Below are 13,163 nucleotides of genomic sequence, written 5' to 3'. Positions count from 1 at the left end.
TGGAACAATGGAAGGAGAGGGATTTCTTCTTGCTGCACAACATTGTGCCTCCTCATAAAGCAGTAGGTGGGGTATAGTTTCTAGGGAAAACATGTGTGCTAATTTTTAGCTAACCTCCATATTCACCCGACTTGGCATTGTGAGAACTTCGTTGTTTAAAAATTCCCGAAAATCAAACTTCATGTGAAGGATCAATGCTATTACAACGTAATCGATATTCAAGCCACAGTGACATGCAAGTTGAACAATATCTCAAACAAGGATTTCTCTGACAGTTTCATACGATTATATTAACATTCTATGCATTGTAGTCAAGTGAGGGGAGACTATGCAGAATATTTGAAGCATTAAAATTTCATCTCAAGTTTTTCTAATTTTAATTCAATCTTGGAACATTTCTCTCAGATGGTGTATACACTGTATATAATTCTTCTCACAATTTTCAAGCAGTAAAATCAGTAGGACATGGGGGAGAGAAAATATGCTAGTAAATATAATATTTAAAATCAGATCCTGATTCCTTTTATCTTTGTGCTAAGGCAGATTTTTATATAAGTATTCCCAGAAAGAAAAATTATCACAACAAACAAAATAGAAATGTTACAATTTTATTAATTTTTATACACAAAATCAGACAATAAAATAATGATAGAAACACATATAAATTTATGTCACATATTAAGATAAATAAATGATTAGTTTCAAAAACTCAGTACTGATATTTCAATCAATGAAATGTGTATATAAGGAACAAAATCAAGCAAATACTGATGACTATTGCCAAAATAATAGAGTCCCTTCTTTTCCTAAGATTGATCCTTTGGATTATACTGTTAATAACAGGAAAACGATCTTCATAATGATTAAGGTTAACTTTATAAAGTAGATAAAACATTCAGTATATTTTACAAAATAATAAGGCATTTTGAGTATTAACCTTTTGATTACGAATTTAAATTTTTTTTTTTTTTTAAATCTCGTTTTCTATCCAAGTGAACAAAATGTACAAATAAAAAAATAAATTTAGCATTTGAGATTTTTTGACAAATGGTTTTCAAGCCAAAAGATGGGACACATATGTTCCAGCTGTAGTTAATGGAGGAGTATACATATGGCCAACACGTAGCGATCGACTTACCATAAGCACATTATTCTGGAAAACTTTATCGTATGAAATAGATTTACATTGTACGGTACAGGGTAAAGCATTCTTTGCATAACCCAACATTATATATTGGGTAACTCATATTTGTTCTCTTTTCTATGTTCATTCGCATACAACAAGCACAGTGGCATGCTGATTTTCCAACTATTGGAAGATGATCCCCAACATTCAGGAGATTCTCCTTCTCCTACGTGAATTTTAATTCTCTCCTTCTTTTTTAACTTTTAGTGGGAAATATATGTCCTGTTAGTAGTCAAAGGGTTAAAGATATAAAATGTGCAAGCCCTTAGTTTTTTTTTTTTTTTTTTTTTTTTTTTTTTACAACATAGGCTTTGCAAACTTAAATCAACTCAAAGAAAAATTTTAAACAGCAAAAGGATACTAACTAATGTTGTCATTTTAGTCTGGATTGCTTTCATGGCAATTCTCTGGTTAATAAGTTCTTCTTTTGTCTTGACAGCAATACTGGAAAAAGAAATTGAAAACTGATTAATTAAAAGCATCTAACTTTAAACACCGCTATTCATATGATATCCATCAAGGAAATTTTTAAAATGGCTATGGTTTGGCCAATATTAGGCGATAACATTCACAGCTGCACTCAAGAACATTTACATTTAGCAGATACAACACTTCAACAGGTAGGTATGAAACTGTAAATTAGATAGCAACATGCTTGCATAATCATATTTTTAGAAATGATGCCTCAATTACTCAAATCCAAGTAGTTTTATTTGTATTTTATTTTTTAAGAGTTTTATTTGTATTTTAGTACAAACCATCATGTGCCTAGCTAGAATACAATACTAAATACTGAGTTTTACAGTCCAACCATTCACCAATGAACCAAATGGGTAACAAACATTGGGAACAATAAGCCATTGGAAAAATGTAAACTGTCCCAGTTCTATAAAATCACCAGGAAGGCAGTAAAAAACAGTCATTCCATTTTGTTGGATTTCCTTTTATTTTTAAACCATGATTTAATCTTCTTGGGATGAATTCGACTAATTTTTTTGTGATTTCTGGAGTGATTTTACCCCATTCTTCTTGAAGCACCGATTTTAATTGTTGTTTTGAAGAAATGGTGTGTTTGCGAATTCTTGATTCCAATTCTTGCCAAATATTCTCTATGGGATTTAATTGTGGAGATTGTGGAGGTGTTTTTATTATTTCAGGACAGTTATACAGCAGCCAGAGTCTAACGTTCAGAGCACTGTGCTTGGGGTCATTGTCCTGGTAGAATTTAAAATAGTTATGAAGGTTCAATTTTCGTGCTGAAGATTTCAAATTTTGATTTAAAATGTCAATATACTTGTACTGATCCATTATACTGTCAATAAAAACAAGATTACCAACTCCAGCGGACGACATACACCCCCATACCATAACTCCTCCTCCACCATGTTTTACTGTCGGCACCAAGTTCTGTTTGCGAAATTCTTCCCTGGGTTTTCTCCACACCAAGATTCTACCGTCAGAACCAAATATATTAAATTTACTCTCATCAGCAAATATAACTTCATTCCAGTAATCAGAATTCTTATTTATATTGGATTTTGCGAAAGCCAGTCTGAGTTTTCTATTCTTTTCACTTACGAAGAATTTTTTCCTGGCTGCTTTACCGTGATATCCAGTAGATCGAATTACTCTTCTAATAGTCTCAGAATTAACAATTACTCCATATAATGCTTTTAAATCAGCTGCAACTTTAGGAGCACTCATTCTTGGATTTTTTTTAAATATTTCGAACGATAATTCGCTTTATTCCATTGGATAGCTTTGATGGTCGGCCAGGTCTTCTTTTATCCTGAATCATATGATTCTTTTTATATCGTTTAATGATATTGAAAACTGTTGAATGACTGAAGTTAACTGTTTCAGTAGTTTCTCTAATAGATTTTCCACATTCAATATGCAAATTAATAACTAATTTTCGAATTCCAGGCAAAGTTTCTTTTCGTTTAGCATTCATGGCTGTACAGAGCTAAAAAACACAAAAATTCCAAAACAAACTGGAGAGAAATACTGCAGACGATTTGATAAATTATTGGCAATTGCTTTTGAGTAAAAATAAATACCCCAAAAGATATTTTTATTGCTTACTTCAGACGATTTTTGTTGCATAGTACATAGTGTCCCATCACTTAAGTGAGCCATTTTCTGCTCCGTTCTAAACAATTTTATTTTTATTAAATTAATATTTTAATATTTTGAGAAAATGTATGTTATGTAATAATTGTTACTAAATTTAAGTATGAAACACACCCACCAAAAAGTTTACACGTTTTTTAAATTTATTTTATTGCAGTTTCCTTTTGTAAAGCACAAGTGTCCCATCACTTTTCTGAGACACTGTATGTCATAAATAAAGTAAATTTAGCATTAGGGATGTTTGGACAAATGGCTTTCAAGCCAAAGGCTGGGACACATATGTCCTAGCTACAGTTAATGATGGGGTACACATGTCCAACACGTAGCAATCCACTTAACCATAAGCACACCTATTGTTCTGGAAAACTTTATCATATGAAATAGATTTACATTGTATGGTACAGGGTAAAGCATTCTTTGCATAACCCAACAATCATTGGAATTTCTACTTTTTTAAATTCAAGCAGTTTTTATTTCGAAATATTAAAGCCAGCGTTCTACAAATGAAAGAAGGGTACAAATTTTGAATCTTAGAAAAGAAGTGAAACTAGGTAGCGAAAATTTTCTAGGATACCAGGTTGGAGTTTTATGATGTAGTGCACAAAATTTTATGAAACTGACATGTTCTCCTCACGTTTTTTAGAGTAATCCTATCTCAAGACAATGCACCTTCCCTGTGCCGCAACTGCACAAACAATCAATTTTAACTTCTCTTCCACCTTATTCCCTCGATTTGTAATTGTCAGGTTTTTATCTGTTCCCGATTATGAAGAATTCACTTTGGGGATGTCAGTTCAACATAGACAGTGGGGTCATTAAGCAGCTGTTTAGTGCTGTGAGACTTAAGACATATCATTCTGCTATCAGTAGTTCATCATTTTATACGTAACCAAATTCAAAACAGAATGCAACATAATTGCATTAATGTTAGAGATGATTACTTAGGGAAATCATAATGAGAAACTGTAGCTCAAATAACCCTCAAAAGTTTTCACCTTTCCCTCATATAAAAATTACAGTTTCTTTTTTAAAAATGTTAGTTGAGCATTATGAATAATGAGAAATTTGATAAGGTCTCATATGTGATCTTGATACACACATCCTTTATACTCATAAACGTTAAGTACGGAATTTAAGTTCTTAAACAGCGATGGCACAGATAAAAATTTACTCTTATCGCTGATGAGATATGCAAATTACATAAAGAATAAAATAACTCCACTGTCCATAACAATTTTAACATTAAAAAATAAAAGTGTTAAAATTAATTTTAGATAGATACGCTTTGTTGATAAAAAAGAATATATTTAGAAGATTCTCAACACTAGTATGCTGTTGATAACATGGAACAATAACAGTTTGTTATGGAAGTTATTAATTCCTTTCCATGCAGTATTTGATTCTAGAGCTTCATTGTTTATGAAAACAATTCACTATAAATAGAACAGTTATTAGAGGAACACTTTAATTTATCCTAAGGATACAGCATTCTCTGCAGAAAATGACATTACATTTCTAGTCAAATGCAACTGCCAAATAATTTTATTGAATCTTCAAGGAATGACCACAAAACTTGTAAATTAGTACTGAGATACCAACTTTACGTATAACCTTTTACAATATTGTGATGCATTTGATGCCACAGGATAGCCAAGTTTGCACTGCTTTCAGTATTAAGCTAAAGAAAAAATTAAAATAGAGCCATTATCATATAAATTAGATAAACTACACTTCAATGTAGTCTCTTCACAAATGGGAAAAAAAATTAGACTTAAACTGATTAACATACAATGTTCCATAGAGAACGTATACACATGCAAACAGCCCAACATATCTTTGAACACTACAATATTAATGATCACAATCTTCAAGACATCACATTACTACTGCTTTTAATATGGACTGAATTTTTCTTTGGGATTACCCCAACCCATGTTTACAGAAGGAAGTGCGACAATAGAAAGATATTGGTATTAATTCCTTAAATCCAAAGAGAGAGAGGGTATATATTTTTATTTGATAATATAACCATGAAATCTGTCCTTCATAAAATGCAGAGCTAGGGATGAAGATTTTGAGAGCACAGGTATTGCTTACATGCAGTTGCAATATATTTTCCAGATCTCAGTCCCATCAAATATCTTTCAAATGTCTTTTACAAGATTGGCAATTAGTATTCTATTGGATTACTTGTGAGAATGGATATTATGTCAAAATCAGAGAAGGCCTGTTTTGCTAATGCAGGATAGTAAATTTTTTATGCAGATGTAATAAATGTGAAGCAAGCACTTTAAGGAGTTAAAAATATATTTAAACCTTTTAAAATTTTATTAATCAAGAATAAATACTCAAGTAGAAATTAAATGGAATTAAAACATAATTTTGAGGGAAGATTAGCCAAATTTACTGACGCATGCTGTATTTTCGAAGGAATTTCGAATTTTTTATGCAAACAATCTGTCATACACAAAAGTTTAAATGAACTTTTTTCACAAAGTTGAAATGTTCTGCTTAACATATTAAGGAAATTTTATTATTCTATTTAAAGTCAAAATATTTGCTTAATAACCACAAATTTTTGAAAAAATCACTATTCGAAAATACTCAATATTTCTCAAATAAAGAAATATCAAAGAAATTTATGAATTTGCTTACCTTATTTGATCATCAACAAGTTTCTCAGAGCTGCAAAATCCAAAATTATGTTTAGCAGCTTGCAGATAATACACATTCATGAAATGCTTAAAAACAAATACTCACTAAACATAATACAGTATTAAACTATCTTTTTGTTTTCAATGACAGTAAAGGAATATAAAGAATGATGAATCTATACACAATTATTCCACACTAGTAGATGGAATAAAAATACAAATTTGATTAGATACAGTAAAAAGTTTGATAACCAGACATTAAATGGTTTAACATACTTGATAATAATATGATATACCAACATATTTGCTATCTAAAAGTGCTACATGCAAGTAATTTGAGAATATTCTGAAGATAAATTGTATACATTATAAGTGATCTTTAGCAAAAATAATAGAATTTTCACTGATGCATTACATGGATACATGCACAAATATGTTATACAAAGTTTCGTGAAACTATATCTGAATATTCTGAAGCAAAATTCAACCAAAGGTAGAAAAATTACTATTAATATTACTTGTATGATCAATCAATATGTATATGTGAATTATCTAAGTTAGTGATTCTCAACTGGTGGTACACAAGAGAAAAATAGGTGGTAAGTAAAGAAACAAAGTATTTTTAACTATTAAAATTAAAAATTAAATGCTATAACATCCTGTTTAAGTGTTTCTTTAACACTCATGAATTTTTGCGATCTGAGCTTTGTTTGAGGTCAATAGCCGCTCAGAGACTTTAGCAAAATAATCTGTTTTTATTTTCACAAACATTCTTTTAGCCATAGGCATAACAAAAACTTGCCATAAATGATATTTTTAAAAGAAGGAAATGGATTATTAGAAATGGATGTTGTATTTAATACTAAATAAAAATAGGCTGCTATAAAAAGATAATAGTATCTCGTTAATTCTTTTCGAGTTGATCGATTTATTAACATATCTATACTTTATATCACCACCATTTATGTAAAAAGGAAATTGGATTAGAAAACCATTTTGTTCAAATGTACCTGAAATTTTATCTCGTGAAGAAAATGAACAATTGACAGAGATTTCCTGTGAACAAACTCCAACTAAAAATTAAAAAAATAACACACTTGTTAACTTTTGACTGAACTGTTTAAAGGCATTTCAAATAGAGCTATTAAATTTTTATTGCCTTTTTGATAAACTATTGTCCAAACAAGGATTTTCTTCTATGATACATTTGAAAAATAAATGCAGAACAAAATTAAAAGTGGATCCTATTTTAGGGTTAAAACTGAGTGAAATAAGATGAGACAAAGAAATTGATCTTTCTTAAACAGTCCCAAATTTCTCACTAATTTTAGAATTAAAGTATTATAATTTAAATTTTGATAATTAAAATGGTAAACAATTTTTAATCTAATATGTTTTTGATGTGTGCATATTTAATACAAATAGCCAGCCAATAGGTTGTTCAAATGGCAAAATATATTTTATACTTCTATTGAGAAAATGAAAAATAATCATTGTAAAATGTAGAGGTGGTACTAAAGGTTTAACTTTTTGTTTAGATGGTACGCGTTAGTCAAAAGGTTGAGACCCACTGATCTAAGTGCTTCTCTAAACAATTCACCAACTACAAAAAAAAAAAAAAAAAAAAAAAAAAAAAAAAAAAAAAAGAAGTTATGTTAAGTTTTCTTCTTTTTCAAAAGAAGAAATTACTGAATAGTTTCAAGATGACACAAGTGAATCAACTCTGAAAGATTAATACAAGCTGCTGTAATAAAACTGTGTTAAACCATTGAATAAGTTAAATGCAAAATGATAATAAGAATATTCAGAAAATCACTTAACATAAACTTGCTGAAATGCTAATTAGGTATTTATGAAATGTTTAGACTGAAAATAACACCTACAGCACAGAAAAAGTATTTTCTTTTTTTCATAACCATTCAGAAGAGAATACTTAGTAAGATACTTCATAATAATTAATAATAATCTACGGTAGATCTTCATATTCTGTACCATAATTATGAGGTGGAGAAGAAAAGCTGAATGCTTGAAGCAGGTGGAAATCTGAACTCAATATGAAAATGTATCACATAACAGAAATACAACAGATTCTAAAATATAAGATGATTAAAAATATTAAATTATACATAATGTGAACTTATTTACAAGGATACCTTTCAGTCATTAAGCACCATGTATGATTACTATATATATTTCATTTTTACAGTACATTAAGAAACATCTACATGATCATGTTATTACATCAGGTTGTAGGATTAATTAATCAGTTATTCTATGTTCTAAATTTGTGCTGTCATTTCTGTTTCCGTTTTCCCGCCAGCATGCAAATTAGCTTGCGTGTATTTAGTGAGGGCTAGAGATTTTTTTAGATAGAACATGTTCTACTTGCTGAAGACCACATAACTAGTTTGTTATTCTAAGATAAGCTTTCCTGTCTTTGGTGTTGCTTTATTCTTACCGACAGTGCTGTCAAGCCAAGCCACCTTCAGCTTAAGAGCCAACTTCCATATTTAAGTTACTCTGTACAGTCTTTGGAAAATAAATACTTAGATTTAGTTTTAAATTTAAAATTCTATTTTTGAGTTCACACCTTAAATGCCTACTGATTTGTAAGCACTAGGTGTGCCTTCTGTTCAGCTTACTCAGTTTTAAATAAAAGGGTCTTTTACACCCTTCTTAGTTTCTGTTTCATATTAGACATAGTGATACATCACAATCTAGTGAGGATTGGCTACAAGTTACATTTAGTAAAAGACACATTCCCTACAAGGTTTCTAATCTGACATTATCAAAATCCTGCATGGAGCTGGTCACCGGTAAATTCTAAGGCAAATTCCTTAGAGTACACAAACTCAAATCTTTCATTTAAAACATCCTATACATCAATGAACTATATGTATTAATAGATAATAATTAGAAAATGATTACCGTATTTATGCGAATCTAATGCGCATCCCCATTTTAAAACTTTAAATAATAAAAAAATTGTTTGTCGGCGAATGTAATGCGCATCAATGGTATGAGGAATTTATTGAATCTTATTTTATACAACAATGGATTTGTATATAAACTATCAATCAATGGTATGATAATTTTATTTAAATTTAGATACCATATTTTATACAACAATGAATTTATACATAAAGTAACAGAACACAGAATTAACCTATTAGTGGGCTATTGTTATGTGAAACAATCATTGTTAATTACCACTACCGTATACAGTCAAAAGTCGTTAATTCGGACACCCATAATCCGGAATGATCTATAATCCGGACCTCAAAGCTACAAACTTATTGCGCATGCGTCGCGTTGATGCATGCGCGTAAGACCTTTACCGCTGCTAATTTGCGTGTGCAAAATACGTTTACGAATGCGCGTTTAATGTATAACGGACGGGATAAGCTAAGCTAAAATTATCTAATTATCTATTTCAGTTAATGTTGCAGATTGCGTTGTTCCTTAATCTTCGAATTGGATCTGGATTATTATTTTTTGCAGACTGTTAGAGCAATTTTATAAAAGTAAGCTTGAACTTTCGATTATGTCAAATAGAATTTCCGATATATATTTACTAATATGTAAAGGATATACAAAGCGAAAGTATCTTTCGGAGTCCATTAAACAAAAAGTTGAATTGCTGCAAAAAATGGATAAAGTTTATCTAAACTTTAACGTTTGTTTATCTAAACTTTGTTTATCTTTAACACCGCGGCGTGCATTGAATTGGAAGTTGATCTGTCAGCACTATCCTTATCTTAAGGGCAGATGTTTTTATTTTATTTGGCTTATAATTGCTTACTCAATGTAGTATTTCATCTCGTCTTTGATATGATTTAAATCAAATGCCTCGTCATTATAATTCGCTTTCGATAGCGAAGAAAGTGACAGAGGTTATTGAAAACAAAAAAATTTCGATTGACAAATTAGTCGGTATTCTCGACACAGCAATTATATCACTTGAACAGCGGAACTTTGTAACTGAACAAGAAATTATGTCTGTTTATAGAATTAAAGAGAATGTATTATAACATAAAAAACGAAGCAACTTAAACAACTTACACTGAAAGAAATGTTTAATAAAGTAAACAAATAAATATTAAGCTTTTTTTTTGTAAATTTTGATAACGTTTAAATCATAATTCTTCTTTATTTCGTAAATTACGGTTTCATATTTTTAATTTTATAATTTCTGCATGCCATTTTACCAGATTTAAACTGATGATCTATAATCCGGAAAAATCGATAATCCGGAATCGCCGAAGTCCCGACAAGTCCGGATTAACGACTTTTGACTGTATACGGTACATATCGTAAAGTATGAACATGAAATAAATGGTAACATTTCTATCTAGCTAACAGTTTCTACAATCAGTGATTAATAGTAAACGTCTTTATTCACTATTTTGATGATAACTTTTTTAGTCCCCTTCTCCGTAATGGTGTAGTTACGAGGCATATCAAACAACCAAATTGGCATCTCGTCAGCGTTGCCAATTTGCCCCATTGAAAAATTCTTTTCCTTCCGAAGTGTGATGAGATACCGCTAAAATGTTAATAGTTTTCCCTCAAAATCTGCAGGAAGCTTTTGGGATATTGTTGTATGGCGTCTTAGAAATAAGCCCATCCGCTTCATAAACCGATCCACCCATCGACGGCTAGCTTTAAACTCTCGTTTCGGTATTCCAAGAACTTCAGCCTCCTCTTTTGCTTTATTTCTTATAGTGTCGCTAGTCACAGGTTGTCCATTCTTCCTCCTTTCACGTACAAATTCCAAACTTTTTCTTCAATTTTAGGATGTCTTCCTTTGCGAGGGCCAGTGAATTTCTTTCTACTAGTTTTAGTTGCAAACAGTGCCAATTTCTGTTGCCGCCACAAGCGAACATTGCTCTCAGCTACGTTTAACTCTCTCCCAGCCTTTCTATTGCCATTTCTTTCAGGATAAAGAATTACTTTCCGTTTGAAAGTAGCGTCATATGACATTCTTCTCTGCTTGCCCTCCATTTCGTGACTGCGTACTCTGCAGTATGCAATAATGTGTCAACGATAAATGTAGTCGAGAAATACAGTAATCCATTGTTACGATTTAAATTCGGTTGACGTCATCGGCGAACTTTGCACTCGAATCTAATGCGCCATCAAATCTAATGCACACCATAATTTTGAGTACTACATTTGGCCAAAAACAATGCGCATTAGATTCGCGTAAATACGGTATATACAATGAAACATTTAAATTAAAAATCTGATTAACAATGGTTAGACATACAGTGCAAGTTAAATATCCTTAAGAGTTTATTGTTCACTATAGAATACCAAGATACAGAGATATGTTCAAAGATGGAAATTTTAACAAAGGGCCTGCATTTTACCTTGTAAAAACAAAACATCAAAATCTAGTTAAACATTAAAAAAAAAAAAAAAAAAAAAAAACTGAAAGGTTTCAGATTTTAAGTTACGTTTAAAGGGCCATTAAAAAAAATTTTTTTTTTAATTTTACGTTTTGCATGTTACCTTTATTTCTTAAACATCATGTTCTTCGCACTTAAACCATAAAATTCAGTTTAACAGAGATATTGCAAAGTAATTTTAAGCTGAGCATATCTTTAGAATTTCCGATACACAGTCTCGCACACTGGTGATAAAAATGTTTTTTCTGTAAAACGTTGCCACTGCTCGCTTTGAAATCCTTGAGTTTGTTAATCAAAAATTTGTTAAAGTTTTACAAAATATGAAATCCATAACAAAACAAACTCCAAATCTGGGCTTCCAGATGCCCATATATCAGTAGGATTACGTCATTCAAAATTGGATGGATCTAGGTACGTTGTTTTATTACAATGCAAGAAACATACATACATTTATGCAGATTCTTCATTATTTAATTTCTTCAAATATGATACAGGGTGATAATATTATGCTTCATGGCCAGAACTGTTACCAGTTCTGTGCCTTGTTCCAGATTAAAATTTTAATAATATTGGAGTATATTATCACATTGTTTTGAGCAATTCATGCGCTTCCTGGTGTTACAACTGCACAGTGCTCTTAGCAAGCTGGAATGGACATTTTCATGTGTTAAAGATACCGTCATCATATTTGACTCTTGCAAAACACAACTTTCGCTATAAAACTCTTATTCAGTGTTCAGTTCATTGAACTTAAATTACACAATTAAATGCATAGCAAAAGGGCTAGGATAGGAAGACTTTACATTAATGACTTAAAACTAAAGAACTTTCTGAAGTGTTACGAAAATTATAAAGAAATGGAAAAGTTGGTGCTATTAATTGGGTAAGTTACAGCATTTTTCAGCCGAATTATTCTTATTATTCTTATTTCAGCCCAATTATAGATCTTTCAGCAGTGTTGGGAAATAGATTTTTAATTAAAGTTCTGATTACAGCTTTGATCATTGGGACTCATTAAGTTCTGAGAAAGCAAACTGGGCAATAATATTTGGTGGCAACAGTTTGAAAAGTGAAACTGACATTCAGAGTGATTTTATGCAAAATTGGAAAAGGAAAACAATAGTCCCCAGGAACAAAGCCCCTTTGGACTTGGGGGGGGGAAGAAGAGAGAGAAACAGAAAATACAAATTGTGCATAATCATAAAAACATAAAAAAAAGGGGGGGATTAATTACAAAATACATACCACAGAAATTTTATCATACAGACAGTAAATTTAATTATGCAGCACAATTCTTGTCAGAAGCTATCACATGTAAGTTTGTCTTCCTCCAATCAATTGATTTTCGAGAATATTTTCAAAGTGTTTTGTGAAAATGCTTCAGATTAAGTTTTCTAAAATGTTTTTCAGTTTATGGAGATTGTCATTAGATCTTGTATATGTTGCACAATTAAAAGCAATCTTCTGGTGGAAATATTGTTCTGAAAGCTCGACGAACTTCAGTGCTACTAATTACAATATTCTCAATAACATTAGCTTTATTTACTTATTTAGGAGTTTCACTAGATGCCATTTTCCAGGATCTGTTTAAACCTTAGGTTACTTACAACATGTCTGACTGAACTTAAATGAAACTATACAAAACCCTCATTTTTAGAGGAGAAAGATTACATAAGTACAGTCATACAATTAAGACATATATTTTTCTGGAAATAAACAAGCAAGCAAAGTGAACCAAACAGAGAAATTTTTAACAAACGGCTCATGTGAGCCTCATAT

General features: G+C 30.9%; 1 protein-coding gene across 1 annotated transcript in view; it reads right to left on the bottom strand.

Annotated features, from left to right (window-relative positions):
- Positions 1 to 592: 592 nt before the first annotated feature.
- Positions 593 to 13,163, bottom strand: part of Gos28 (golgi SNAP receptor complex member Gos28) — a 35,512-nt gene continuing 22,941 nt past the window's right edge. The window contains exons 6-8 of the mRNA XM_085813427.1: positions 5,975 to 6,004; positions 1,548 to 1,630; positions 593 to 852 (exon numbers count right to left, since the gene is read on the bottom strand). Of these exons, the coding sequence (XP_085669553.1) occupies positions 728 to 852; positions 1,548 to 1,630; positions 5,975 to 6,004 (238 nt within the window). The 3' untranslated portion in view covers positions 593 to 727. The remainder of the gene's footprint in view (positions 853 to 1,547; positions 1,631 to 5,974; positions 6,005 to 13,163) is intronic.

Source organism: Stegodyphus dumicola, chromosome 3, assembly GCF_044657685.1.
Source record: "Stegodyphus dumicola isolate Sdum_Otavi_A_Nest chromosome 3, ASM4465768v1".
In the NCBI taxonomy this organism is placed as follows: Eukaryota; Metazoa; Arthropoda; class Arachnida; order Araneae; family Eresidae; genus Stegodyphus; species Stegodyphus dumicola.
This window is presented reverse-complemented; position numbering and strand designations above follow the sequence as displayed.